Here is a 27,401-nt window from a genome sequence, read left to right as displayed (position 1 = left end):
CTTTGGATTTGTTTGTATTTATATTGAAAATTTCTGCACTTCCTGAGGGATTTCATGCTTGTTTGTTTCTTGCCAGCTAAAACCAGAATGTCTCACATTCAAATTTACAAGACAAACCAGCACACAGCATTACTCACTGTTACTCCATTGAAACATTTGACTTGGTTTTCACTCCCAATATATAATTTATATTATTATTACTCAGCAATAAAAGGTGAATGTCTGCTTGGCTAGACTGCAAAAGTAAGTTTTAAAGTTCTCAAACTGAAAGCTTTCACAATAGGGACAGCATATATTTAATCTTTAAATTGTAGAATTACAATAAGTCTCTTCATAGAATTATAGAACTGGAAGGGGTCATAAGGGCCACCTAGTTCAACTCCCTGCCCAATACAGAATCAGCCTAAAGCATTCAGGATAAATATCCACCCAGCCACTGCTTGAAGCTGCCAGTGAGGGGGAGCTCACCACCTCCTTAGGTAGTCGATTCCACTGCTGAACTACTCTGTGAATTTTTTTCCCCTGATATCTAGCCGACATTGTTCAGCACATAGATTAAACCCATTACTGCAGGTTCTGTCCTCCACTGCCAACAGGAATCACTCCCTGTCCTCCTGTAAGTGATAACTTTTCAAATACTTAGAGAGCAATCATATCCCCTCTCAAACTCCTCTTCTCCAGGTTGAATATTCCCAAGTCCCTCAGCCTTTCCTCAAAGGGTTTGGCCCCGGATCATTCTTGTTGCTCTCTTCTGAACCCTCCCAATTTTATCCACATCCTTTTTGAAGAGAGGCCTCCAGAACTGCACAAGCAAATGATTGTACTTTGAGAAAGCCTTGTTAAAACTAAGAAACAACCTTCCTAGGGAATTAGCTGGTGAGCAACTAACGAAATTAACCCACAAAGATCAGACTTAGATATTATGCTTTGCAAACAAACTAAAATAACTTTGTGTTACTGGAGACCTGTGCCAAACTGGCAAAGAACAATGATATTTCATCTAGAAAGCACCCAAACAATTTGAGTCCAGTTTTAAGTATTTTGGGAATATTAATATTTAAAATAAGACAATGCTAACAAGGTGGTATTAATATGCAGTTGTTTTAGGATTCCAAGTGCTGTTCAACCAATTTTGAAAAAAGAGCTGTTTTCTGGACCCTGTTTTTTACTCCCTGAAGGAGTCTCAAAGCAGTTACAATCATGTACCCTTGCTCTCTCCACAACAGACACCTTGTGAGGTAGGTGAGGCCAAGAGCGCTCTTCGAGAACTGTGACTGGCCCAAGGTCACCCAGCTGGCTTCATATGGAGGAGTGGGGAACCAAACCTGGGTCTCCATTCTTACCTACTACACCAGGGTGGCTCTCCTGGTGTAGTTGTACCTAGTCACCCTTTCCTCTCTGTTTTCCATAGTCCCAAACTAGATTCAAAACACACAGCTCCCAAGTACAAATTCTGCTGAATTAGCTAATTTTGTAGTCATAAAAACACAGCCTGGGTTCCTTCTCTATATTGGATAGCTTCCCTGGCGGTTGCTTTGACCTTGTTGTTTGATTTAACTCACCCATCCCCATCAGCTATCTGCAACTGGCCCATGACACTGAAGCCACGAACTTCCCCAAGTCCTTTTTAAAAAGCAAAAGGCAGTCCCACTATGAAGATTATAACTTCAGGTCTTTTCTTCCTGATCCCCAAGTTGTTATTGCTTTTTATTTACGAGTTGCTATTATTGGAGAGAAAAGCGGGGAGGTGAATAAAAGTGTCCAACAGTCACTCATGTTGCAACATCACGTTGAAAAGAAACTTCATAAAAACTCTATTGACTTATGCGATGCTCTACTACAGCAGCAAAGGGATTTTAGACAGCTTTAAAGAGAAATTAGATACATTCAAGGAAATAAGCGGCTTTAACCGCTTATGGGGGGGGGGGGTTACCCCACTGGGGAGCACTCTGAAGCATGTACCAGACGACTGCAAATTTGTTACTTTGGCCCTTCGACCTCGCTTCAGTCCAACGCTAGCGCTCCTCTCCAAACAGATCCGCACACAGGACCTCTTCCTCCGTCCATCCGGCAGCTACCTGCACGAAGAACCTCCCGGCTGACACCCTTCCCCCCCCCCCCGGTTACCCCAGAGCCACCACGGTTGCTGCTTACCTCCCCCGGCACCAGTCACCAGGACCACCCGCCCGTCAAACCGCAACGGAGCAGCCATCCCGCGAGAACGACCCCACAAACTTTGCGCTCAAGCAACCTCCGGAGCCAGCGAGCAGTGCAAAGAGCAAATGGGAAAGAAGCCGGGCAAAGGGCGCAGAGAGCACGCGTGCGCAATGGGAATCCTGGGAAATGTAGTTTGATGCCGGGCGTCATTGGCTCTCACTGAGTGAGCAAGGAGAATAAGCGAAGAGCGCAGGGCAGTGAGTGGAGCGGGAAGTTCTTTTGAGCCTCGGGTTCTCAGCCCGAGGTCTGCCTATTTCTATGGAAATGCTAAATGCTGTTGAGAGTTTTATAAAGGCATCGTGTACGGGGGAGATACGCCCGCAAAGAGTTCATGTGAGTGGACTGACAAGCACAGTTTATCTTTGGAGCATTAACAAAACAAAACACGACTAGACACCTTGCAAGTCGTTGACTGCTGTGTTAGTACCGCGATTTTTCGAGATTTCTTAGTACATCTTTCAACTGGAAAAGGGCCTAGAAAAGCATCCTGGATTTTGCTAATTTGGTGTGAGCGTAAGGCGGCTTAATTAATCCAGCAATTACTTTATATTTAAATGTGGATTAAACTATATTTGGTTAACTCACTATTTTGCTACGAACCTTTTGCTACAAATATAGCATTGGGCAACGGTTGAGGTGAATTAACCAAATTCCACTACAAGTGACTGAATTTGCAGACAAGAGACTGAAGTTGGTCTCCTGTTCCTTATTTGGACTTCCTAGTTCTTTTCCCTGCCAATCCAATGACAAATATTGATGATGCTTAAAAAGCTATGCACCCCAACAGGAGCTTTGGACCTGCAAAAATCATACACCTTCCCATTCAGAGGACTGCCCTAGGAGACCTATGTTGTCATAAGTGCAGTTTTTGCAAAATAAACTTCCTTTGTTGGCGTTTAGTTTAGTTTTTTGATCTGCAAATGATTTTGCAGCTGCCATTTTATAAGTGGATTTCATTGTGTTATGAAAGTTGTTGAATCTGGGTTAATTGTACCTTTAGGTTGATGGTAATCACTTCTTGAACCCTATGTGCAGGTTTAAATAAATAAAAGCAGCATTGATTTTAAAGTAAAAGGTAAAGGTATCCCCTGTGCAAGCACCGGGTCATGTCTGACCCTTGGGGTGACGCCCTCCAGTGTTTTCATGGCAGACTCAATTTGGGGTGGTTTGCCAGTGCCTTCCCCAGTCATTACCTTTTACCCCCCCCCCCAGCAAGCAAGCAAGCAAGCAAGCAAGCAAGCAAGCAAGCAAGCAAGCAAGCAAGCAACCTCGGAAGGATGGAAGGCTGAGTCAACCTTGAGCTGGCTGCTGGGATCAAACTCCCAGCCTCATGGGCAGAGCTTTCAGACTGCATGTCTGCTGCCTTACCACTCTGCGCCACAAGAGGCTCTTCAATTTTAAAGTAGGCTACACTTAATTACAAGTTGGTCAGAGTGTATCGTTAATGTTCTAGTACAAAGTGTTAGAACAGGACATAGATCCTCTTCATCCTGTCTTTTTAATGTTACACAGGATGGTATAGTTGTAAATATATTTAAGACAGTTACACTGTCCAATGTAGTAGTCATTGTTTGGTGTAGTGGTTAGGAGTGCAGACTTCTAATCTGGCGTACCGGGTTCGATTCTTCACTCCCCCTATGCAACCAGCTGGGTGACCTTGGGCTCGCCACGGCACTGATAAAGCTGTTCTGACTGAGCAGTGATATCAGGGCTCTCACAGCCTCACCTACCTTACAGGGTGTCTGTTGTGGAGAGAGTAAAGGGAAGGCGACTGTAAGCCACTTTGAGTCTCCTTTGAGTAAAGAAAAGCGGCATATAAGAACCAACTCTTCTTCTTTTTATGCACAATTTAAGCTTACAATGGATCATGATTTATTACAGTAGGTAGAGCCCATAAAAAAGGACAAAATAAGCATTCTGACAGCCAAGGAAAATAGTAAAGACATGCCCCATCTTTAATTCCTTTCCAATCTTTAATTCCATTCCTCTCTTCCTGAACAGCCAAACCTCTCAGGAAGAGAGCTGTTTTGGAGGAGGGATCAGAATACCCAAGAGTTTAAAGGCATACGTTTTACCTAAGAGATCCATCATGACCACAAGGCTGTCTTTCGAAACTGCTGTATTTTAAAATATAATTTAATGTCCTCATATTGTTTGTGGCTTTTATTTTTTATTATTTTAGAGGGAGGTTAATATGGCTGTCTTCAAGCACTATTTATGTGATCATAACACTGGAGGATTGAAAATTATATCCCCAAGAAGATTCAGAGATAAGATAGTAAGTCACCAGAGTGAACACAATGCTATAAAAATTGTTGTTTTCCCCACTAGAGGGAGCATCGTGCTACAAAATGTCCTTTTTATGAACCACGACTCCTTAGGGACTCTGCCCAGGTATGTTACTAAAGTATCAGCAATGCCACCTTCTCAGCTTTTTAAATTAATTTTCAGACAATCCATTTTATCACTGGAGAACGTTTTTAAACTCTAAAAGATCAAGTGGACACAGATTCTCAAAGTGATGCAACAAATACACACAAGAAAAGGGAAGTTTGTATTTTTGCTAATTGTTGCTAAGCTAAAGAGATAGGTTCACTGTCATCTTAGGTACAAATTCCAAGAGCAAGGGAAAGATTTCTGCAGGGTTTTGTTGTGTACTCATATACAGCAGCAGAAGAAGAAATGACAAAAAAATTCCTAGACCAGTTCCAATGCAATTCAAGGCCAAGCAGAAAAGAAAGGCAACAAATTTGACATTTTGCTGATAGGACCTATCAATATATGTCTGCACAAGGGCAGTATATAGCTAGGGAAACTGAAGGAATAATTTAAATGTACAGGTATCCATTTGACTGTCAACTGCCTTAAGGTGGTGAAATATTTAACTCAGAAAAAGTGTGTCTATTTTGTAAGTGTGAAAAGATGAACTGACTTGTCAGAATTTAAGGACTGTATATATTTTGATTCAACTGATGCCCAGACCCTGAGAGGCCTCCTGAAACCAGAATCAAGTTCTGTGGAAGAGGCATAGCCTATGCAGAAATATAAGCTTCAGAGAAAAGCCATTACCTACTGTGAGCAAATACACTGGAGCATGCATAAACAACTCCTATGGCAATTTAGCACATCACATACTTTAAATAGGCTGGGCTCGATTCAAGCAGGTGGGACTGGAAACAGATTTGGGTGTATCATGTATCAGAAAATGCTGTATTATTTCAGCTAAAACGATAAGACAAGCTTCTGTTTTTCTGTTTAATACAAGTCATTCATGACCAATTACAAAACCAAAAAAACAAGCACCCCTCTCCCAAAATTTTACCTCCAATTGCCCCATGGCCCAGGTATCCTTAGGCATACAGAACAGCTGAAGTCTGTTCTTCTATCCTGACTTGAAGTCACACTCGCTGGTTGAGGGAGGACTATTTGATGTTAAAACACTTGAAGTTCTGAGACTGGATTTGGCATGACAGCACAGACAGGCACGTAGTGTGTGTGTTTGGCAAGGAAAAACACAGTCCACATGGTCAGTTTATGCCCCGGGGGACTTGACTTCAATAATGAAAATAGTTTCAAAATATCCCAGTGGCATTTGAGCTGTTTGATTGAGTAAGGACAAGATGTTTCAATACACATAGGTCCAAAGACTTTTTTATTTGAACACAATATTGTTCTTGGGAAACAAGGAACCTTGTTTTGTCACTACAATCCGAACGCTTTGCAGTTTTGCGCCTGAAGCTAATCATAGCAAAAATAGCAGCTTGTGTGCATGCTGCAGTCTGTAATTAGGAATATTTAATAACTGGGTAGTTGTAGAGGGGAGAGAATGGCATCCATTTCCTGACATATTAAAGAGAAAAAAGAGAAAAACATGGAACAAATTATCTATCTGTAACAGCTGTTCTAAACCATGTTTCCTGGATCATGTGTGTCTGAAGTGCCATCACAGGCTGGCACGACCTTAACCATTTACGCATTAGGAGATGTATCTTGTTTAGCATCACTTTCAATTTTGATTGGCTGCTGTGAGTTGATACTTGGCTTTCCACATTTGGGCTTTTCTCCCCTCATTTCCCAGACTGAAATTCACCATTGAGAATTGGAAGGAGGCAGCTTCCCATGATGCTTTTTTTTTTTTTTGCAAAGTGGTACCTGCTTGCACTTTTCATGTGCTCCTTCATTCCACCATTCTGTGCCCTTGTTCACCTTCTTCTCTTACCCCTGCCAAGGTATACTGGATGTTAGGTTTTCCTCATTGCCATCATGTCCTCATTGCCATCCTCCCCTCCCCTCCTTTCCTCCCCTTCCTGTGGGAAAGGTGCCCAAGCACCCCCTTCTTCCATCTGCTGTGCATCTCAGTTCTCCAACACCACGAGAGCCTTCTCAGGAGCATCACCTAATTGACAGACAGCCTGAAACAAATGGTGCTTACTTGCACCTTTCTTTTAATTGCACCACTTCATTCCAACATTTCCTCTCCCCCTCAATCGCTTCCCTATTTATAGTGGATGTTATTAAAAAGAAAAAACTTAGGTTATTATGTTAGACTGCTTTTTAAAAATATTTAGAAACAGTGAAAGTGGTGGGACCATTCAGGCGACAGCTACTGCTGGAGGCATGATGGAATGCTCCCAAGTGGCCAGCCTGGACAGGGAAAAGATGCCAAACAGCTAATATTGACAGATCACCTCCTTGCTGTAGTGCTTAGGAGTGTGGACTTCTAATCTGGGGAGCTGAGTTTGATTCTGCAAACCACATGCAACCAGCTGGGTGACTTGGGCTCACCCAGCATTGATAAAGCTGTTCTGACTGAGCAGTAATATCAGGGCTCTCTCAGCCTCATCTACCTCACAGGGTGTCTGTTGTGGAGAGAGGAAAGGGAAGGCGAATGTAAGCCGCTTTTAGACTCCTTTGGGTAGAGAAAAGTGGCATATAAGAACCAACTCTCCCCTCCTCCTCCTCTTCTTCTTCTTCTAAATGCATCTCCCTTTCACCTAGAGCCTTCCCAGGAAGCAGAGGCTTAATTTCCACTGCCTGTAAAAGGTCTGTGTTGGAGTGGGAGAGCTGCCCTCTCCAACCATTTAAGAGCCAGCAGCTAGATATCATTGGGAAAGGCCTGGAGTTGGCTGCCAGCTGGCATCAAGGAAGGGATGTGTGGGGAAGACACAGGTCTTCCCTCCCCTATCCTTAAGGAGCTAGATGCTGGCACATGTTGGGGAAAGGAGCCATGGGGAATGCTGTGTCTGCCCTCTCCAATCCTTAAGGAGCTGACATCTCACATCAGAAAATGCAGGCACAAGTAACCCTGTGCCTGCCCCTCCCTGATCCTTAAGAAGCACAGTGCCAGTGTGCACCTTCACAGCTGGGTGGATGTGCCAGGGTAGAGAACTTGCCAAAGTCTAGGGTCCAGTCTGGGAGGTTGGGAGCTATGGGAGTCAGAGTTCACAGCAAGTGGGGTGGGGAGCAAAGTCAAGCTGAGTCAGGGTCAAAAACCAGAGAGAAGGAAAAAGTCAAAACACAGACCGGATACAGGAGCAGAGTCAGGAGCCAGGCCATAGGTTGAAGAGCCAGATTGTGGATGGAAGACAAGACAAGGGTCAAAGAGCCAGAGCATGGATGGAAGACAAAGGTCTGGAACTGGGAGACACAGGAACAGAGCTTCGCTATAGTGAACCGGAGCAGGAGTTGTCTGGGAAGGTGGACAGGCACGCTGATATTCTGACAGCTGTCAGGCTAGATCACCTCCTCTGACACTGCTGTTTGGAGCTTGCAGGGGCCTTGGCCTCTGGTGCTGCTCCTCCTGTAAGTCTTCCAGGCTGGTCGCTGCCTTGTCCAGAGGCTTGACATAGTAGGGCTGAATCTCATCTTGGCTGGGCCCCAGCTGCTCATTCTCTGGTGGATCAGGCAGCTCCTAGTCTGTGGCAGTCAGGTCTCTTGGTGCCTCCAGGAGATCCGCTGTCTCTGGAGCGCCACCTGGTGCCAAATCTGAGGGTGCAGGCATGACAGCTAGCTTGAATCAGGAAAGGGATGGACTCTCTCTGTTGCCTGCCTTTCCCCTGTCTTCCCAGAAAAAGAAGTGGGACTGTCCAGGGGACAGGTGCTGCTGGGGGCATGACAGCATGCTCCCGAGGGGCTGGTCAATTGCACTGGCCGTCCAGGGTGATTAGCTGGCCAATCAAGAGCATGCTGTCATGCCTGCTGCAGCTGCTGTCAGCCGGACGGTCCCACTGTTTTTACTGTTTGTAAATATATATTTAAAAGCAGTGTTGTAACACAATAATGTAGGGTTTTTAAAATGACATCCAGTATACCTGAGGGGGAGGGGGGGAGGCAATAGAGCGTGCAATATGGTGGAATCCTGGGGTGCAATTAAAAGAAAGTTGCAAGCAGGCAGCATTTGTTTCAGGCCATCTGCGAATTAGGCAATGCTCCCGAGAAGGCTTGGGATGGGGGGGGGGGAAGGAGATGCACAGAAAATGGAAGAGGGGAGCACTTGAGCACCTTTCCCATGTGTGGAAGAGGGAGGGGGAGGGAAGATACCGATGAGGAAAGGCATACACAAACAACTCAACATGGGAGAAAATCCAAATGCAAGCATTTCTCCATTGGGCAGCCCTGAATTAGATTCCACCTTGGCAGATCAAATCGCTGTAACTGGAAATTTCATAAATGCACAGGAAGTCAGAGGGCAATTTGGGTCTGCACTTCAAAAGGCAAATTTTTATGTGGAAATGGACCTTGTATCAAAGAGGCAAGTGGCTGAAGAGTCGTTTTGAGCCTCTACAGGACATTAGTGCAATTTATGTATTTCCTAAATGAGTGTCCCAGTAATACTGCCTGAAGCAAGTCTATTGTGTTGCCATTGGGTAATGTCTATACATAAAGACCATAAAACTTACTTTGTTTAGTTTTATTTGCTTCACAAGTCTACAAACTCTAGAAAGTCAAAGATTTGCAGACACACAGGTTAGTTACCATTATGAACTCAGAAGCTTATTTTTTGGGATTTAATAGCAAGCAGGGACTGTGAAATGGTGCGATACTCTGTGGGAAGTTCTGAGCATCAAATTGGCAAATGCAGACATTGTAAAAGTAGTTTATACTCCTTAACTACGGGCTGGGTTTGCTGTATTTGGTAAGTGGAATCAACTTTTGTATCTATAGGACATAAACATTTGGTTTTGCTAGCAAGAGTTGTGCCCTAGGCAGCAGCATTGCATTGTGGTAACATTTACAATCTAGATTAGCCTCTGAGAAAAATAAACAAATAAACCAAAATTAATAAGGCAACCCCATGTAATAGACTAGCTAAATTTAGGGCTGCAGGATTCTGAATTAGAAAGAGTTCCTAATTGGGCGGAACAGTAGAATGGAACAACCATATGTTAAGAATTTTAAAAATAGGTCACATGTGGTTGGAATAAATTATTCTGTAGAATGAAGGTGCCCTACTACACCAGCTACTAGCATCAAATTTAAAACAAACAAACAACAGTTCCACCATGGAAAAAGGAACTCTCGACTTAACCATGCAGGTTCCTTCTACTTGAGGTAGAGGAGGACATCCTGATATTTGGGTACTCTTCCCACAATCCTTGGAGGCAGAATATTAAGATATTTCGTCCCACCCCTGAGCAGAGAGGTACCTCCTTTTTCAGTGTGTCATTGTTTTTTGCTGCCAACAGGACTTAACCTCAAGGTTAAATAACTATATATTTATGATAATTTTTAGAATCCATGAAAGTGCCACATTTCTGAATATGTAGCTTGAAGGCCAGGTGACTTAAGAGAAGACTGCTCTCAACTGAAGGCAAAACTGTGGCCAAAGCTGCTACCTGCCTACAAAGCATGTTAGCTTTAAATCCATAATCGAGTACATCTTGGAGGAAAGAAAGGATGGTGAGGACACAGATCTCAATCTGGATTTCACACTTCCTTCAGCACCGTCTGATAAAGATTTTGCAGGTGCACCCTTTCTGTTTATGTCTATTGTCTTGCCAATGTAGTCTTCACTATCTGCTCGGGGAACCCTAGATCTAGCACCTCTTGTTGCTCACACTCCAAGTAGTTAGATGTGACCATGCTAGATAATCTATTGGACCCTAGAACATACTCTGGAAGTATCCAGGAAGGTTGGAGTGACAGTGAAATCAGGTCTGAGAGCCAGGCTTTCCTTGACCAGGAAGATCACTTCCACTCTCTTGAGTTTGTTCAGAGTTCTGGAGATCATTGGTATCAAAGTGAAGGCATATAGTAGGTCAGCTAGCCAGCTAATTGTAGAGGAGTACATCTGTCTTTTACGCTGGTAGACAGATATAATGGGAAAATATGGGGTGGTCTTCATTATAAGGTGAGAGGTGAAGAAGGCTGTAGAGGGTTAACTAAACCAGTTGGTCAGTTGTTCAAATAGGACCCAGGACAGGGATCACTCCTCATGTTCCAAGCTAGTTCAGCTGAACCAATAGACCTTGGTGTTGGAGGCACCTTTGATGAACTCTGCTCAGTGTCTTTCTGAACACTTCAGATCAAAGCTGCTTCCTAATAATTTACATCATCATCATTATTATTATTAAATTTATATCCCGCCTCCCCCCGGAGGCTCAAGGCGGGTCACATAAAAACCAATCCCCTAAAACAATAAAAGCACAATAAAACATAATACAATTAATACAAAAATTACGACAAGAATGACGGCAAAATTCAATATAGCGAACCCAATTCTACACCCCCTAAGAAGGGAAAGGGAGGGGGCAGATGACAGACGCAACCGTCACATTTGTGAGGGGGGCTAGATCTTCTTGCTGCCCGGCCTCAACCAAAAGCCTGAAGAGCTCCATCTTGCAGGCCCTGCGGAATGATGACAATTCCCGCAGGGCCCACAGCTCTTCCGGGAGCTCATTCCACCAGGTTGGGGCCAGGACCGAAAAGGCCCTGGCCCTGGTCAAGGCCAGGTGAGCTTCCTTGGGACCGGGAATGACCAATAGGTTAGCCCCCACAAAGTGTATTAGACTTGGTCATGATATCATAAATGTGCTTAAATGCTTTCAGGAAGTATTGGGCTATGTCAACAGAGGCATCACATCAAAATCACAAGATGTCATATTTTCACTATAGATTACATTACTTAGGTGCCACCTGGAGTACGGTGTGCAGTTCTGGAGGCCTCACTTCAAAAAGGCCGTGGACAAAATTGAGAAGGTTCAGAGGAGAGTGATGAGAATTATCCGGTGCCCGGGGACCAAGCCCTATGAGGAAAGGCTGAGGAATGTTCAGCCTGGAGACGAGGAGGTTGAGAAGGAACATGATTGCTGTCTAAGTATTTGAAAGGTTGTCACTTAGAGGAGGGCAGGGAAAAGTTCTGTTGGCAGCCCACAGTAATGGGTTTAAACTACAGGGAGATCAATATTGGTTAGATATCATGGGGGGAAATTCAGTCAGTAGTTCATCAGTGGAATCGACTGCCTAAGGAGGTTCTGAGCTTGCCTTCACTGACAGTCTTCAAGCATCTGCTGGACAGATACCTATTCTGGAATCTTTAGGCTGATCCTGCATTGAGCAGATTAGACTAGATGACCCCTTGCAGCTCTATGATACTATGATAAAGAATTTGAATGCCAGGAAAATCATCCTGAGTTTCAGGAATTGATGCTCACTGTCTGTTCTAGTACCATGTTCTTTGCATCTTATCTAGAGGAGTGGGCACCCCAGCCCAAGAAGCTTGCATCTGTGGTATCCACTAAGACCATATCAGGATAGATCAGATATGAAGAGACAGCCCACCCATGAAAGGAATTCTATGACTGGATTGACTCTCATCTCAAATGGTGCTTGAGGACAATTTACTACTGATGAAAAGTTATGGACCACTGAAAGTCCTTGGAGTTCACTCAAGCCCATGGGACTGTGGTAATGGTGTCAATCCCAGAAGTGGGTCAGAAATATTAGGTACATTGACCTAGAAACAATGACCAGATTGGCTGCACTATTTCACTTTCCCACTTTTCTTGGTGTAAGGAAGAGCATTGTGCAGACTCACAATTGCTCCTTGAGTTACCACTTGTCAATTGGTTCATTTTGATTAGGAAGCCATGTGATGACAAATGCTGAATATAGTGAACAGTATGTCCTGGGATACATTAAAGGGTGCCATATGGAGGATGGAGCAGAATTGTTCTCTCTTGCCCCAGAGGGACAGACCAGAACGAATGGGACAAAATTAATTCAAAAGAAATTCCATCTAAACATCCGAAAGAAGTTCCTGACAGAGCGGTTTCTCAGTGGAACAGGCTTCCTCGGGAGGTGGTGGGTTCTCCATCTTTGGAAATTTTTAAACAGAGGCTAGATCGCCATCTGACAGAGAGGCTGATTCTGTGAAGGCAAAGGGGTGGCAGGTTACAGTAGAAGAGTGATTGGGATGTGAGTGTCCTGCATAGTGCAGGGGGTTGGACTAGATGACACATGAGATCCCTTCCAACTCTATTGTTCTATGATTCTATGATTATCTCATAAGGGAGACCAGATGAAAAGACCATCTAGACAGACATGCAGATGGATACTCTGGAATCTGAGGCTCGCTACAAAGGCAACCATCACTTTTGTGAACACTCTCAGGGCTAGGACAGGTAGCGATCCCTTCCCCAAGCAAAGTGGAGAGACTTTTTGTGTGGGGAAAAATGGGGATTTAATTCTTTCTAGATCTGTACCCTGACTCTCCCAGCATGCCAGAATATGTGGTTAGGCCTGTTTGAAATCTATGGCTGTGCATAAGCCCCTTGCTGTAACTGCCTCCATGACTGGTCACTTAGATCAACACAATAGATCACCAGGCTGAAACAGCACTTTAGCTGGATGCAAGGAGAAATTTAGTGCCAAAGCCCCTATGCCTTTGTGCACCAGCTGCTAGCAGCCTGTATCAGTTGCCAATTTTCCTGAAGAACAAATGCAAATGTATCAAGAGGTGGTGAGTATGCTGGTCAATCCTACTTTCCTGGACTCCTGAAGGAGGTAGAGATGCCTTTGGTGCCCCATTGGGTTTTCAGGAGTGAGTAACCAACTGTTTAATACAATAGTAAGAAGAGAGCAGTCTCTGAGCAGAAAGAGGCACCGTTCTTCAGGTATGCCCCCCATCTCATCAGCCTATATTCTACCTATAAAGGTAGATTACCCAGGGAGGCAGGTACTCTTTTACAGGCCAGACTAAGATCATTTAATTCAAACAGTGTGACCATGAGAAGGCTCAGGGAGTCATTTTTTTCTCTGTCAGAAAAGCACTAAGTTGAAAAATATGGGACAAGGCAACCACACAAAACAGATATGGAAATGGTACTCAGTCATTCGATTGTCAAGTTGTAGTACCACCACAGTCTGAACCAAATTATGTTGCCCCGAATATATACTTTAGGATTTACTACACAAATTCATGTACAAAATGCACTTTTCTTTTTACTCATAAACCCAGCCAAAATAGTACCAGCATTTACATGACCAGCACCCGGCCAGTTATTCTTAGTTCCTTAAAGTGTACAAGTTTTACATTGTCAACATATTCCATTGTTTGGCTATTTCTGTTTATATATTTATATAAGCTGTGATAGAAAGTTCTTTTTTTGCATATGTACTATAGAATTATCCAAGGTTATACACACTGCTTCCTGTTTTTACAGATTATGACCGGAATTGTAGTTTGCATTTGTTTCAGATCATTACAATTTTTTAGAACACATTGTCTCCTACCCCTTCTCATAAGTATTGTTTTTTTTTCCTATCATGTCACTCCAGAGATTCACCGCACTTTCAGATATACATGAAAGTTCTCTCATTCACTCTGACAGATTCAATCATTTAGAACTTCTTCTAAAGCAAGTGTTCTTTGTAGATTTAAGAATTCTATATACATTGTGGGCAAGCTCTGAAACATTATGGAATACATAAATAATGAGTTACTATTTAACTACACACCCTTCAAGCACTGGCAATAATGTTCTATATAATTTACAGGTGAAGTAAGGAAACGTGTGCTTTCTTTGATGAAAACACTATTAAGCGTGCAGATTTTCTGGTTGTTCTTTATTTCTGCAGCTAATTAAAAACAGCAATAATCAGTCAAGCCCATCTAAGGCTGCCAGTTGCCTGCATATGGTGGATCAACTTTCATCCCTTTCTGATGTTGGGCAGTTGAGTGATGGAGGGCAACAACATCACAGATTCAGCAATATCACTTCTATGAACTGTCTCAGTAACACTCTAGGAATGTTTCCAATTTCCATGATCTTTACCCTATAAATTAATGACGTTTCTAAAGCATCACTGGCACTGTGACATCACTTCTAGAACTGATATTGTAGAATCAACACTGCTATCTTTCTTCATGCATTTTCCCCCTAAAAAAACTTCTGGATCTACCAACTACTTGATAATGCAGAACTATTGTACTACAGATTGTTAAAGCAAAATTCTAGATTAAGGTCACAGAAGGAAGCTCAGTGTCATTGTTTCAGAAGTACATATAAAAACGTTTACAGCTGGGTTATGGGAAGCACTTTCAGTGAAACAGCACCCTTACACATTAGACTCATGGCTGAAGCTTGAAGATCTCACAACATTATCATGGAAACTGCATATATGCAACCAAGTAAAAATATTCATTTACACCAGTGTGCTTCAAGTTTGGCAGCAGCATGCACAATTTCAGAAGTGACTGAGTTGTCCCCAATTATCTTATATGTGAACCAGCCCTAAGAACCCAAAGATGCTCCCTATTTGTTCAGCATATATAAATCTAAATTAATTAAAAGTTTTAAATGTAAATCCAGTTATATGCTATTGACATACATCATACATAAATCACTGATCTTTTGATAGATTATAAATATTTGTCTACATGAAGAAATATGCATTTGGATTTTCTAGCCACACAATATTCTTATTTTATAAAAGTCCAATTTCATTTGAGCAGTCCTTTTACATGCCTTTATACTTCACATTTTAAAGCAAAGCCCTGCAAAAAGTATCACTGGAAAAGCAATAGGATATTTCAAATAAATGGGACCACAGGTAAGTAGTTGTATAATACTTTCTTTGAAATTTGAAATATTTGCCTTTTACCACTAAAAACATAACTTTCTCCCTATACCACCTTCCTTTCTTCATGAAATCAATGAGACATAAGTCATACTCTCAGTCTATTGCAGTCTGTTGCAGTCACTTATATATTTCCATCATCCAGCATTTTGTTGACACCATCACAAAGTTTCTGCAAGTGAGACTTGTAGGGTCCAAATGGATTGTACAAGGCAGCGAGAAATTCGCAATCTGAGAAGTGATCAAAGACATTGTTAACACGTCCATGTGATTTAGCAGTGAGGTGACGCTGGATAATTTGATGAAGAAGATCTCTGCAGTCATTCAACAGTTTTGACAAAAAAATTCTGTCAAAAGTATAATCCACTTGATGGAAGCTAACCACAGTTTTAGCTAGCTGATGAACTTTCTTCTTGAACTTCTCCATAAGAATGATTTCTTCTTGATTGAACTGGTTATTTCTGTAAAGGATTGCTAATTTGATGACGGTTTTGATGAGATTTTTAATTATTTTCTCTGCCTCCTTCTTGTTTTGTGTATATTCCTTTGTCACTCTGTAAAGTTCATCTAACACATCACTGCTAGTGTCATCTATCAGAGCAGTTGCTATTGATTTGGATGCCATTTTGCCAAGAATCTTCTTCTGGGCCTGAAGAGCCAAACCTTTGGAATTGAAGATATCTGTTGCCACTGGAAGAAAGAAATTTGCAATGTGAGTTCAACCACTATGATGTAAATCGATACAACTTCAATGACAAAGAAAAAAAAAATAAATAAATAAATACATACATACATACATACATACATACATACATACATACATATTCCAGTATTACAGAACATGGTATACAATAAATTGCTTATTTAAGATAATGGTCTTTGTATATGGCTTAGGTATTTGGATAGATAAAAATATCCATAACTGCCACATGTACCATAAAAAATGACCTTTTTGTCATTAGGTTACAGCTCACTTAGGGTGGCCCCATCGGGTTTTTGAGGCAAAAGATATTCAGAAGTGGTTTGCCTTGCCTGCCTCCACATCATAAGCCTGGTATCCCCTGGAGGGAGCTAATTATAAGGCATCAAACAGAGGATCAGCTTCATGAAAAACTAGATTGTATCAAGCCTAACCCCTGATCTGGACCGCCCTGGGCTAGCCTGATCTTGTCAAATGTTAGGCGCTAAGCAGGGTCAGCCCAGGCCAGTATTTGGAAGGGAGACCACCAAGGAATACCAAGGTCATCAGCAGAGCCAAGCAATGGCAAACCACCTCTGGATGTCTCTTGACTTGGGGTTGCTATAAATTAAGTGTGACTGGATGGCAAAAAACAAAACACCAAGCCTACATGTCATTTAATTTTTTGTTTAAGTGGGGCATTTCCTTGAGGTTTTATTTATGTTTGTTTGTTTGACTTCTATTCCACTGTCTCCGGTCCAGCTGGCTTGCGGCAGCTCGCAACCACTAAAACCAATACAATTCCAAAATATCAATACAAATAAAACATCATTCTACATTACCCTACATAAAAACAGCATTAAGTGATTATGCTTATAACAGAAGACTTTAACTTACTGTGTCAGATACTGGAACATCAATGCACTTTTCAGAAAATGTAACTAGAAATGAAATGCAAGCTTAATGGAAATATGTTTAAAACCAAGCAATTTCTTAATACTAAATAACCACAGCCATAATCTGTAACAGTACATTTCTCTCTGTGGGTTAAATAGCATTCTTGCAGGAAAAAAGCTCAGCATACTCATGTCCATTGGAAATCAAAGGAAAACTTACTTTCTTTCTTCAGGCTGACACACCACACAGGAAATCCCTGTTGTGCCTCTATGACCCATTATGCATGACAGCAGCCACTGTGGGCTGCTGCTGGACATTGCACTGGGGCAAGATGCCCCAGCACTTCCCGGGGACTCAGGGGAGGAATCCTGCAGAGTATATGGGCTGCCCCAGCATAGCGTGGGCGCACGCACAACGCCAGGGCTGGAAAGCCTGACTCGCTGCTTAAAGGCAGCAACGGCCCCCACAGCATCCAAGGTACCATGGAAGATTCTGTGTTCCCTTGTCACAGGTCTTCTGGGGCACTGCACCTGGCCAGGGCTGGGATGGCGGCAGCAGGGGGCATAATCGGGGCTGCCCTGCTGCCGCCATTGCGGATTTTTAGCCCCATGCATAATCGGTCGATGGTTCCTTCTGTAGTGGATGTTAGGCCTTGCTCCTCTATAATTTCTCCAAGTTGGGGAGGGATTACATTTCTGGAGTCCCAGTTATGCACCCTCAAAAAGGTCTCCCACATTTACACCCTCTCACTGCTGCTCAATATGAACACCTCTGTGTGCTGTGAGGGTGAAACGGAGTCAGGCAAAAATATTCTTCTTCTTCTGCCCATCAATGTAATGCTGTTGGCCAGGGGCCATTCCATTTGTTGATCAATTTTACCCTTTAGGGATCTAATGGGTGGAGCTCTCTCATCCTGATTGCCTGTGCTAACACAACCTTGATTCTCTTGCACCTCAGACTTTGTCTTGATGCCCTCTGAAACTGACAAGCCAAGCAAAGAAATGAAGGCAGAACAATCTCAAATAGCCTACAAAGACTCTCTCAAACTGGCTCTGTCAAATGCAACCTTAAGTCCATAAATGAAGAGAACAAAGCCATGTTGTTGTTTCAAACTGCCTGTTCAATATCTATTTCAGACATCTGAGTTGAAATATTATAGCACAATGGCATCCTGACTATATTAAGCCATAAGTTCCAAGCACCTGTTTTCAAGCTTCCATACGGTTCATGCACAGAAACTGGCTCCTGTTGTCAGCCAGGCCTTAATTCCCAAATGACTAAAAATGACAATCTACACATGTAGGACTGACTTCTTTCTTATCATTGCTACCCTTGTTTGTACAATCAAAGCAAGAAAAAATACTTATGTGAGAGAGCATCTGAGATATGAATGTGTGTAGTAGATAATAAAAAAATAATGTTATCTCTTTTTATAAAGCTCTGTGAAGCCTAATTCTTCAGATTTGGGACAGTTTAATGAAACATTGGATTTTTCATTGTATTTTAATTGTAAGTATCCTCAAGAAAGGCTTTGAAGAGGCAGCATAGAAATATAACTAAATAAAACTTGGACTCAAAAACAGAAATGGTATGTGATACAAAATATATAGTAATGATGAAAATAATAATATAGTGGCATAATAGATGGCTTATAATAACTGAAGTAACTGAAGTAAGGATTATTGTAAAGATTAAGATGAGGAGGATGTTGGAGAGAGTCTTTCCAACCTGTCCGTTCAATACATTATATCATATAAAACAAATTTTGAACAATTATATGTACAACTCTTTTCCTTTCTGTACCTCTCCTATTTTTATTTCTTTTCTTTTAAATAAAAATAAATCCTAGAGACAAATAAGTGAATGCAGATATACTTATGGCACACCAAAATATGAATTGGTGTCAAAGTAACAAACCTACACAGAGGTGTCAGAATAATCACTTACCAGTACATATCATTGCTATGCAAAACACTGAAATATTTTTGTTGTTGTTGTTGTTATGTGCGAAGTCGTGTCCGACCCATCGCGACCCCATGGACAATGATCCTCCAGGCCTTCCTGTCCTCTACCATTCCCCGGAGTCCATTTAAGTTTGCACCTACTGCTTCAGTAACTCCATCCATCCACCTCATTCTCTGTCGTCCCCTTCTTCTTTTGCCCTCGATCTCTCCCAGCATTAGGCTCTTCTCCAGGGAGTCCTTCCTTCTCATGAGGTGGCCAAAATATTTGAGTTTCATCTTCAGGATCTGGCCTTCTAAAGAGCAGTCAGGGCTGATCTCCTCTAGGACTGACTGGTTTGTTCGCCTTGCAGTCCAAGGGACTCGCAAGAGTCTTCTCCAGCACCAGAGTTCAAAAGCCTCAATTCTTTGACGCTCGGCCTTCCTTATGGTCCAACTTTCGCAGCCATACATTGCAACTGGGAAGACCATAGCCTTGACTAAACGCACTTTTGTTGGCAGGGTGATGTCTCTGCTTTTTAGGATGCTGTCTAGATTTGCCATAGCTTTCCTCCCCAGGAGCAAGCGTCTTTTAATTTCTTTGCTGCAGTCCCCATCTGCAGTGATCTTGGAGCCCAGGAAAATAAAATCTGTCACTATCTCCATTTCTTCCCCATCTATTTGCCAGGAATTGAGAGGGCCGGATGCCATGATCTTTGTTTTCTTGATGTTGAGTTTCAAGCCAACTTTGGCACTCTCCTCCTTCACCCGCATCAACAGGCTCTTTAGTTCCTCTTCACTTTCTGCCATTAGAGTGGTATCATCTGCATATCTGAGGTTGTTGATATTTCTCCCTGCAATCTTGATCCCAATTTGTGACTCCTCTAATCCCGCATTTCTCATGATGTGCTCTGCATACAAGTTAAATAGGCAAGGCGACAGTATACAGCCTTGCCGAACTCCTTTCTCAATTTTGAACCAGTCAGTGATTCCATGTTCAGTTCTCACTGTTGCTTCTTGACCTGCATATAAATTTCTCAAGAGACAAATAAGATGCTCTGGTATTCCCATCTCTTTAAGAACTTGCCACAATTTGTTGTGCTCCACACAATCAAAGGCTTTAGCATAGTCAATGAAGCAGAAGTAGACGTTCTTCTGGTACTCCCTAGCTTTCTCCATGATCCAGCGTATGTTGGCAATTTGATCTCTAGTTCCTCTGCCTCTTCGAAATCCTGCCTGTACTTCTGGAAGTTCTCGGTCCACATATTGCTGGATCCTAGCTTGTAGGATTTTGAGCATAACTTTGCTAGCATGAGAAATTAGTGCGATGGTGCGGTAGTTTGAACATTCTTTGGCATTGCCCTTCTTTGGGATTGGAATGTAAACTGACCTTTTCCAATCCTGTGGCCATTGTTGAGTTTTCCAAATTTGCTGGCATATTGAGTGTAGCACTTTTACTGCATCGTCCTTTAAGATTTTGAATAGTTCAACTGGAATGCTGTCACTACCACTAGCTTTATTGTTGCTCAGACTTCCTAAGGCCCATTTGACTTCACATTCCAGGATGTCTGGCTCCAGGTCAGTAACTACCCCATTGTGGTCATCAGGGATGTTAAGCTCGCTCTTGTATAGTTCTTCTGTATAATTTTGCCACCTTTGTTTGATCTCTTCTGCTTCTGTGAGGTCCCTACCATTTTGGTCCCTTATCATACCCATCTTTGCATGAAACGTTCTCTTCATATCTCCAATTTTCTTGAAAAGATCTCTGGTCCTCCCCATTCTATTGTTTTCTTCTATTTGTTTGCACTGTTCATTTAAGAAGGCATTCTTATCTCTTCTAGCTTTTCTCTGGAATTCTGCATTCAATTGGTTGTATCTTTCTCTTTCTCCCTTGCCTTTCACTTCCCTTCTCTCCTTAGCTATTTGTAAAGCTTCCTCAGACAGCCATTTTGATTTCTTGCATTTCTTTTTCTTTGGGATGGTTTTAGTTGCTACCTCTTGTACAATGTTGCGAACCTCCGTCCATAGTTCTTCAGGCACTCTGTCTATCAGATCTAATTCCTTAAATCTATTTGTCACCTCCACTGTGTATTCGTCAGGGATATGATTTAGTTCATACCTGAGTGGCCTAGTGCTTTTCCCTACTTTCTTCAATTTAAGCCTAAATTTTGCAACAAGAAGCTCATGATCTGAACCACAATCAGCTCCTGGTCTTGTTTTTATTGACTGGATAGAACTTTTCCATCTTTGGTTGCAGAGCACATAGTCAATCTGATTTCTGTGTTGACCGTCTGGTGATGTCCATGTGTAGAGTCGTCTCTTGGGTTGCTGGAAAAGAGTGTTTGCTATGACCATTGTATTCTCTTGACAAAATTCTACCAGCCTGTGCCCTGCTTCATTTTGTACTCCAAGGCCAAACTTGCCTGTTATCCCGGTTATCTTTTGGCTTCCTACTTTAGCATTCCAATCCCCCATGATGATAAGCACATCATTTTTGGGCGTTGCTTCTAGAAGGTGTTGTAGGGCTTCATAGAACTGATCAACTTCATCCTCTTCAGCAGCAGTGGTTGGGGCGTAGACCTGGATCACTGTGATGTTGAATGGTTTGCCTTGGATTCGAACTGAGATCATTCTGTCATTTTGGGGATTGTATCCCAAGACTGCTTTTCCTACTCTCTTATTGATTATGAAGGCTACTCCATTTCTTCTGCGAGATTCTTGTCCACAGTAGTATACCTGATGGTCATCTGAATTAAATTCACCCATTCCTGTCCATTTTAGTTCACTGATTCCTAAAATGTCGATGTTCAGTCTTCTCATTTCTTGTTTAACCACGTCCAGCTTGCCTTGATTCATGGATCTGACGTTCCAGGTTCCTATGGAATAAAAATCTTTACAGCATCGGACTGTCTTTTCGCCACCAGTTACTTCCACAACTGAGCGTCCTTTCGGCTTTGGCCCAGCCGCTTCATTCATTCTGGCGCTACTCGTACTAGCCGTCTGCTCATCCCCAGTAGCATATTGGACACCTTCCGACCTGAGGGGCTCATCTTCCAGCGTCATATCGTTATACCTATTGGAACTGTCCATAGAGTTTTCATGGCAAAGATACTGGAGTGGTTTGCCATTGCCTTCTCCAGTGGATCACCTTTTGTCAGAGCTCTCAGCTATGACCTGTCCGTCTTGGGTGGCCCTGCACGGCATAGCTCATAGCTTCACTGAACTACGCAAGCCCCCTTGCCACAACAAGGCAGCGATCCTTGAAGGGGGGAAATATTTTTAGATCTATCCATATAATATCTGTGTCACAGATTACACTCAGCCACCATTGCTCAGTCCTTAGAACTGCCAGCCCGTTTCTATGAAGCCTAAGCTCTCATTCAAGTTATACACTAGGACAACTGGTACATGAAACTCCCCACGTTATGCAATATAACTAAAAGACAGACTTCATACTGGTCTTTTGAAATGTAATTTGTCCAATTGAAAATACATTGCTTTCTGGTATAAAATGCAGCTTACTCAGCTTATTTAACTTCTGCTACTGTTTTTCAGATGTTGGCTTCATTATATTTACAGTATGTGTTAGTCATTCTTGGAAAAGAAAGTGGCAAGAGTTTAATGATATTATTAAACAGATTTCAAACTAACATACATTAGGTTTGGTTCCATTTTCCCTACCACCATTTTCTCTACCACCGTTAAAGTGGAGATACACATAAATTGCTTAACCCACTTGATCTAAACTATTTAGTATGTTAAAAAGAACATGCTGGTTAAGATTTTCCATTCTGTATTCATTGCAACTGTGAATGCAGATACACTTTCATTGACAAGAGTATCCAGATAAGAATTTTCTGTGTACTTTCCTTCATCAGCTGCCATTTTCACAGTATTTTCCCCAATTGTTCCACTGTAGGGAATTTTTCGCTCCTTCAGATAGCGCCTTAGTTTGGAAGCAAAAGTGAAAAGAAATCCACATGGAAGTAACAACAGACTACTTCTGGGTCTCCATATCTTATGGTATATGTTTAATTAAAATGGTGCTCTCTTTTGTATTTTGGAAACCAAGATCTGAACCTGGAAACAGTACTTTCCATTTCCTACATTAACTGGGATTCTCCCTCCTTCTTTTCATATACATATTTATTTATTTATCAATCATACTTATATACCATCCTCCCCCAAGGCTCAGGGCAGTTTACATAAGAACAAGGAACAATACATAAAACGGTCTATAAAAACATGTGAATAACCTTATAACAATAACTAATAGTTGTAACCAGATAACAATGTAACAGTACAATATAACAATACAACAGTGTAACAGTACAAACAGGTCCAGGGCTTATTGGTGGAATTCTGAGGGGGGGCAGGGGGAAGCAGGGGCCCTTCGGTCGCTGTTGATTACGTCTGGTCTCAGCCAAATGCCTGGTGGAAGAGCTCCTTTTTGCAGGCCCTGTGGAACTGTTTAAGCTCTGTCAGGGCCCTGATCTCCTCCGGGAGCTCGTTCCAACAGGTGGGGGCCAGAACAGAGAATGCTCTGGCCCTGGTCGAGACCAGACGGCCTTTTTTAGGGCCAGGGATCCTTAGCTGGTTGGTGGCGGTGGAGCGCAGAGCTCTTTTGGGGGCATAGGCAGGGAGGCGATCCCTCAGGTACACTGTTGACCAAGGAAACATGTCCCAATGTTTACTAATGTGAGTTTTTTGGAATCTTAGGGAGGATACGAGGGAATAACAGAGAGGGTGGTCAAAGATTGGAATGTAACCTCACATGCAGATGGTGTATGTCGGAGTGCTATGTCGGAGTGCTATTTGCTTAGGCTTCATAGTGGGGGCAGCTGCCCTTTGTGTGGTGTTCATTGGTTTCTCACAAAAAATAGTTAGCTTTTATAGAAAATGGAATGCTGAACTAGATAGATGCCAAGATCAGTAGACCAGGCCAGTATTAATGCAATTAAAAAAAAATCCTGCCCTCATCCCTATCTCAGCATGCCTATATATAGCCATGGAGTAGCTTAGGGTACCAATCAGGTTTTCAGCCATTCACAGTTCACCTAAGCATTAATATAAATTCTAGAGTGAATATCCATGTCTAAGGAGACAAGGCATCTGGTCTGCATTCTCTGGCCTGCACATTCAGAACGTGCACAGAGAGACTCTTGTGACAGGAACTCCAGACAAAGGGACCGCCTACCGCTCTATGCCCCCCGCAGGGCCTTACGCTCTGCGGGTGAGAACCTGTTGGTCGTCCCCGGCCCGAAGGAAGCGCGCCTAGCCTCGACCAGGGCCAGGGCTTTTTCAGTCCTGGCCCCTACCTGGTGGAATGAGCTCCCGGGTGATCTGCGGGCCCTGCAGGATTTGTCAGCTTTCCGCAGGGCTTGTAAAACGGAGCTCTTCCACCAGGTCTATGGTTGAGGCTGGGGTCAGCAAATCAGGGACATCGCTCCCCCCCTAGGAGTTGGAGTGTACGCTACTCCCCTATCCTTTCCTCTTCACCTCTTAATAATTGGGGGAGGGATGGGATTTTTAGCCGCCATGTTAGTAGAGTGATGTTTTAATGGGAATTTTAATGGGATTAGTTGTTGTGACCCGCCTCGAGCCTATCGGGAGAGGCGGGAAATAAATCTAATAATAATAATAATAATAATAATAATAATAATAATAATAATAATAATAATAATAATAATAATAATAATAATAATAAAGGACACTTTGCACATAAAGAGAGAAGTTTGCACAAACAGTCAAAGATGATAGCATAGTTACAGATTATTGCTAACACTGCTCTGCTACAAACCTTTACAGACAGGTCAGGTCACAAAAATCTTCTCTTTCTTCAACTGGTGTACAAAGATAATGCCCTCTATATAGGCAGACAAGGAAGGGAGATTTGCTGCCTCAGACTTGAGATACTGCAAACTGCCACTTCCCCACATACAACATGTACCTACTGTGTATTGACTCTGCTTACCTCCCACTGTCAGCAGTGTCTCTCACATGGGGCACAGGGTATATATGCACAGTTCTGAATGGTGACTACGCACCTCTTGAAAATATTCTGGCAGATGCCATGTGATATTGATGTAACTCAACATGCAAGGAAGCACAACCTGGGAGACTGTCACTTCAACCATTGCTATTGCTATTGCTGGCCAAACAGTTCTGACTTGCTTGGAGTGACCCAAACTGTAGACAGAGTTAACATGCAACTAATTGTGCCATAAATCAAAGCAAGTAAATTCCATTGTGTGTAAACCTCCAAGGGGGAGGAGGGAGCCATATAACTAGAAAAATGTGGTGCTGCACTCTGAAAACATCATGGGCAGAATACTTGTCCACTTTCTATTTGCTGGGATTGTTGAAAACAACTAATTGCTGTTCTTGTATTTCTTCTGGCTCATTCCACAAAGTCACCTAATAGGGATAGAGTTCAAGATAGAACCCATTTGGTTTAATGCAAACAGCCAGTCAATTAATAGTTGCAAGGTTCATTTTGAATCAAAGTACTGAGCTGTACAGTTGCTTGCCAGTTCTAAATCATTGGTCTTCAAGTAGATTCAGACCTCCCCGAGACTCAAATATGTGGCACAAAGTTAAGTGACAGGAAAATGGCAAACCAGAGTTATGAATTCACTGGTATCAAGTCTATGACCATGAGAGGTGTTCTGTAGTGTGGAGTAAGCCCAGGTTAGAGTCACTGAAGGATATTCTTTACCCTGAGCAGTATGATCTTCCAAGATTGTCTGTAAAGAGAAGTTCATCTGGCACACTTGCTCTATACCAGGCTTTCTCAACAAGGGTTTTATGAAACCCTGGATTTTCTTGACAGCCCTGGAAGGGTTTGCTGAGTGGATGAGAGTTGATTAATTTTTAATATATTTTTGATATTTGTTAAACATTTATTGGGTGATGTGGCCATATATGGTCATGTCAAAAGCCCCTCCCAAAATGGCCAATGATGGGCCTGGACAGCAATTCCTCATGGTCATGTCACTTCTGGGGTTTCTCAAAGCCTGATTAATTTTTCAGGGGTTTCTCAATGACAAAAAATTTAAGAAAGGCCACCTTATACCTAGTAGACAGCTTCAGAAGGCTATTTGCCATCTTTTAATTTGAGCAAAAGTATTCATACAATTACACTTGTTTTTTAAGCTCTGGTCTTTGCATTATATCTAAATTAGGTAAGAACTTCATAATAGTGGTGCAACTGAGGCAGAAGGAAGTTTGCAACATTGCACAATAAGTCGGTGCATATATGGTCAGATTTAGAATAACTGACTGCAATCTTATGCAAAGTAACTGCAGTCTCAGCTCTTTGATTTCAATGGACTTTCGCTGGGAGTAATTCTATACAGCAATGGTCTTCAACCCCCAGTCCGGATACCGGTCCCGGTCCGTAGATCAGTCGGTACCTGGCCGCAGCTCCTCCTCGTCCACCCCGGCTGCTGCCTCAGAAGCTGCCCTGCCAATCTGCTGCCGGCTCACCTTTGGTGCTCTCCAGCGGCCGCCATGGCTGGTGCTCTCCCAGAGAGCGGCAAGAAGTCAGGGGCACCAGCGGGAAAGCAATTGGAGCAGGGGCTCAGGCGGTGCCAACGTCCCTCGGCAAAAGACTCCCCCTCCCCCTGGGCCTCAGTAAGATTTTCAAGCATTGACCGATCTCTGGTGATAAAAAGGTTGTGCTATTCAGCAGTGGTCCCCAACCTTTTTATCACCGGGGACCACTCAACGCCTTTTACTGAGGCCCAGTGGGGGGGGGTAGTTTACTCCTCTACTCTCAACCACTACCCTAGTGCTCTCTGATCGCTATGGTAATGTTTAAACATCCCTTCAAAATAAGATACAGACACGCCACAACAATGAAGTGTGTTGTAAAGGGCTGGGGGGGATGAAGTAAAGGGCCGGGGGGGGGGAGAAGGTGTCCTTCGGGGCCCACCTCCAATTAGTTGAAGGACCACATGTGGTCCGCAGCCCACAGGTTGGGGATCGCTACTATACAGGACTGCACTGAAAAACTCTTTTCAGGAAGAAATGTGCAGTCTTACACACTAGTGTGTTGAAATCTGGTACAGCTTTTCAGAATTATACAAAGATTAATGAAGACAGGCTTCCATCCTACCAGAAAATGATGGTATATTAAAAACTTGTCTGCTGCAACTCCATCCAAACGTTAAGAAACCACATAGCTGCTTTTTGTCAGCTGTTTTTCAATGGCCTGCATATGTATTTTTTATCAGTTGCTCAATTACCTAGAAAAACACAGAAATTACCTAGAGATATAGAATAACAGATTGGACTCTTGCCAAGAAAAGTATCGCTATAACATCACTTGTTAGTGCAATTCAGCTAAACATTTTTTCTCCCAGCCTCTATTTTCCTTCCCGTTTGAACCAAGGAGTAGGATTACCAGCCTCCAGATGGATCCATAGTTTCTCCTAGAGTTACAACTGATCTCCAGAATATGTAGAAGTCTACACTCCCAGAATCCACCCCTAAAACCTAGGGAATTTCCCAAACCAGAGTAGGCAACTCTACCAACAAGGCATCTTAACTACATTCAGCCTTAGCTCTAACCTTTCTACTTTGTG

The 27,401-nt window shown here is 42.7% G+C and overlaps 2 protein-coding genes across 4 annotated transcripts in view; both read right to left on the bottom strand.

Moving 5' to 3' along the window:
• The window catches only part of HSD17B4 (hydroxysteroid 17-beta dehydrogenase 4), a 62,960-nt gene extending 60,639 nt beyond the window's left edge, over window positions 1-2,321 (bottom strand). The window contains exon 1 of the mRNA XM_077344373.1: window positions 2,155-2,321. Within this exon, the coding sequence (XP_077200488.1) occupies window positions 2,155-2,212 (58 nt within the window). The 5' untranslated portion in view covers window positions 2,213-2,321. The remainder of the gene's footprint in view (window positions 1-2,154) is intronic.
• Window positions 2,322-13,641: 11,320 nt separating this feature from the next.
• The window catches only part of TNFAIP8 (TNF alpha induced protein 8), a 40,889-nt gene continuing 27,129 nt past the window's right edge, over window positions 13,642-27,401 (bottom strand). For all 3 annotated transcript variants that reach the window (XM_077344371.1, XM_077344369.1, XM_077344370.1), the window contains exon 2: window positions 13,642-15,987. In XM_077344371.1, the coding sequence (XP_077200486.1) occupies window positions 15,422-15,987 (566 nt within the window). In that variant the 3' untranslated portion in view covers window positions 13,642-15,421. The remainder of the gene's footprint in view (window positions 15,988-27,401) is intronic.

The sequence above is a fragment of the Paroedura picta genome, chromosome 7 (assembly GCF_049243985.1).
Source record: "Paroedura picta isolate Pp20150507F chromosome 7, Ppicta_v3.0, whole genome shotgun sequence".
In the NCBI taxonomy this organism is placed as follows: domain Eukaryota; kingdom Metazoa; phylum Chordata; class Lepidosauria; order Squamata; family Gekkonidae; genus Paroedura; species Paroedura picta.
The sequence above is the reverse complement of the archived record's forward strand: the minus strand, read 5'-3'. Positions and strand labels throughout refer to the sequence as shown.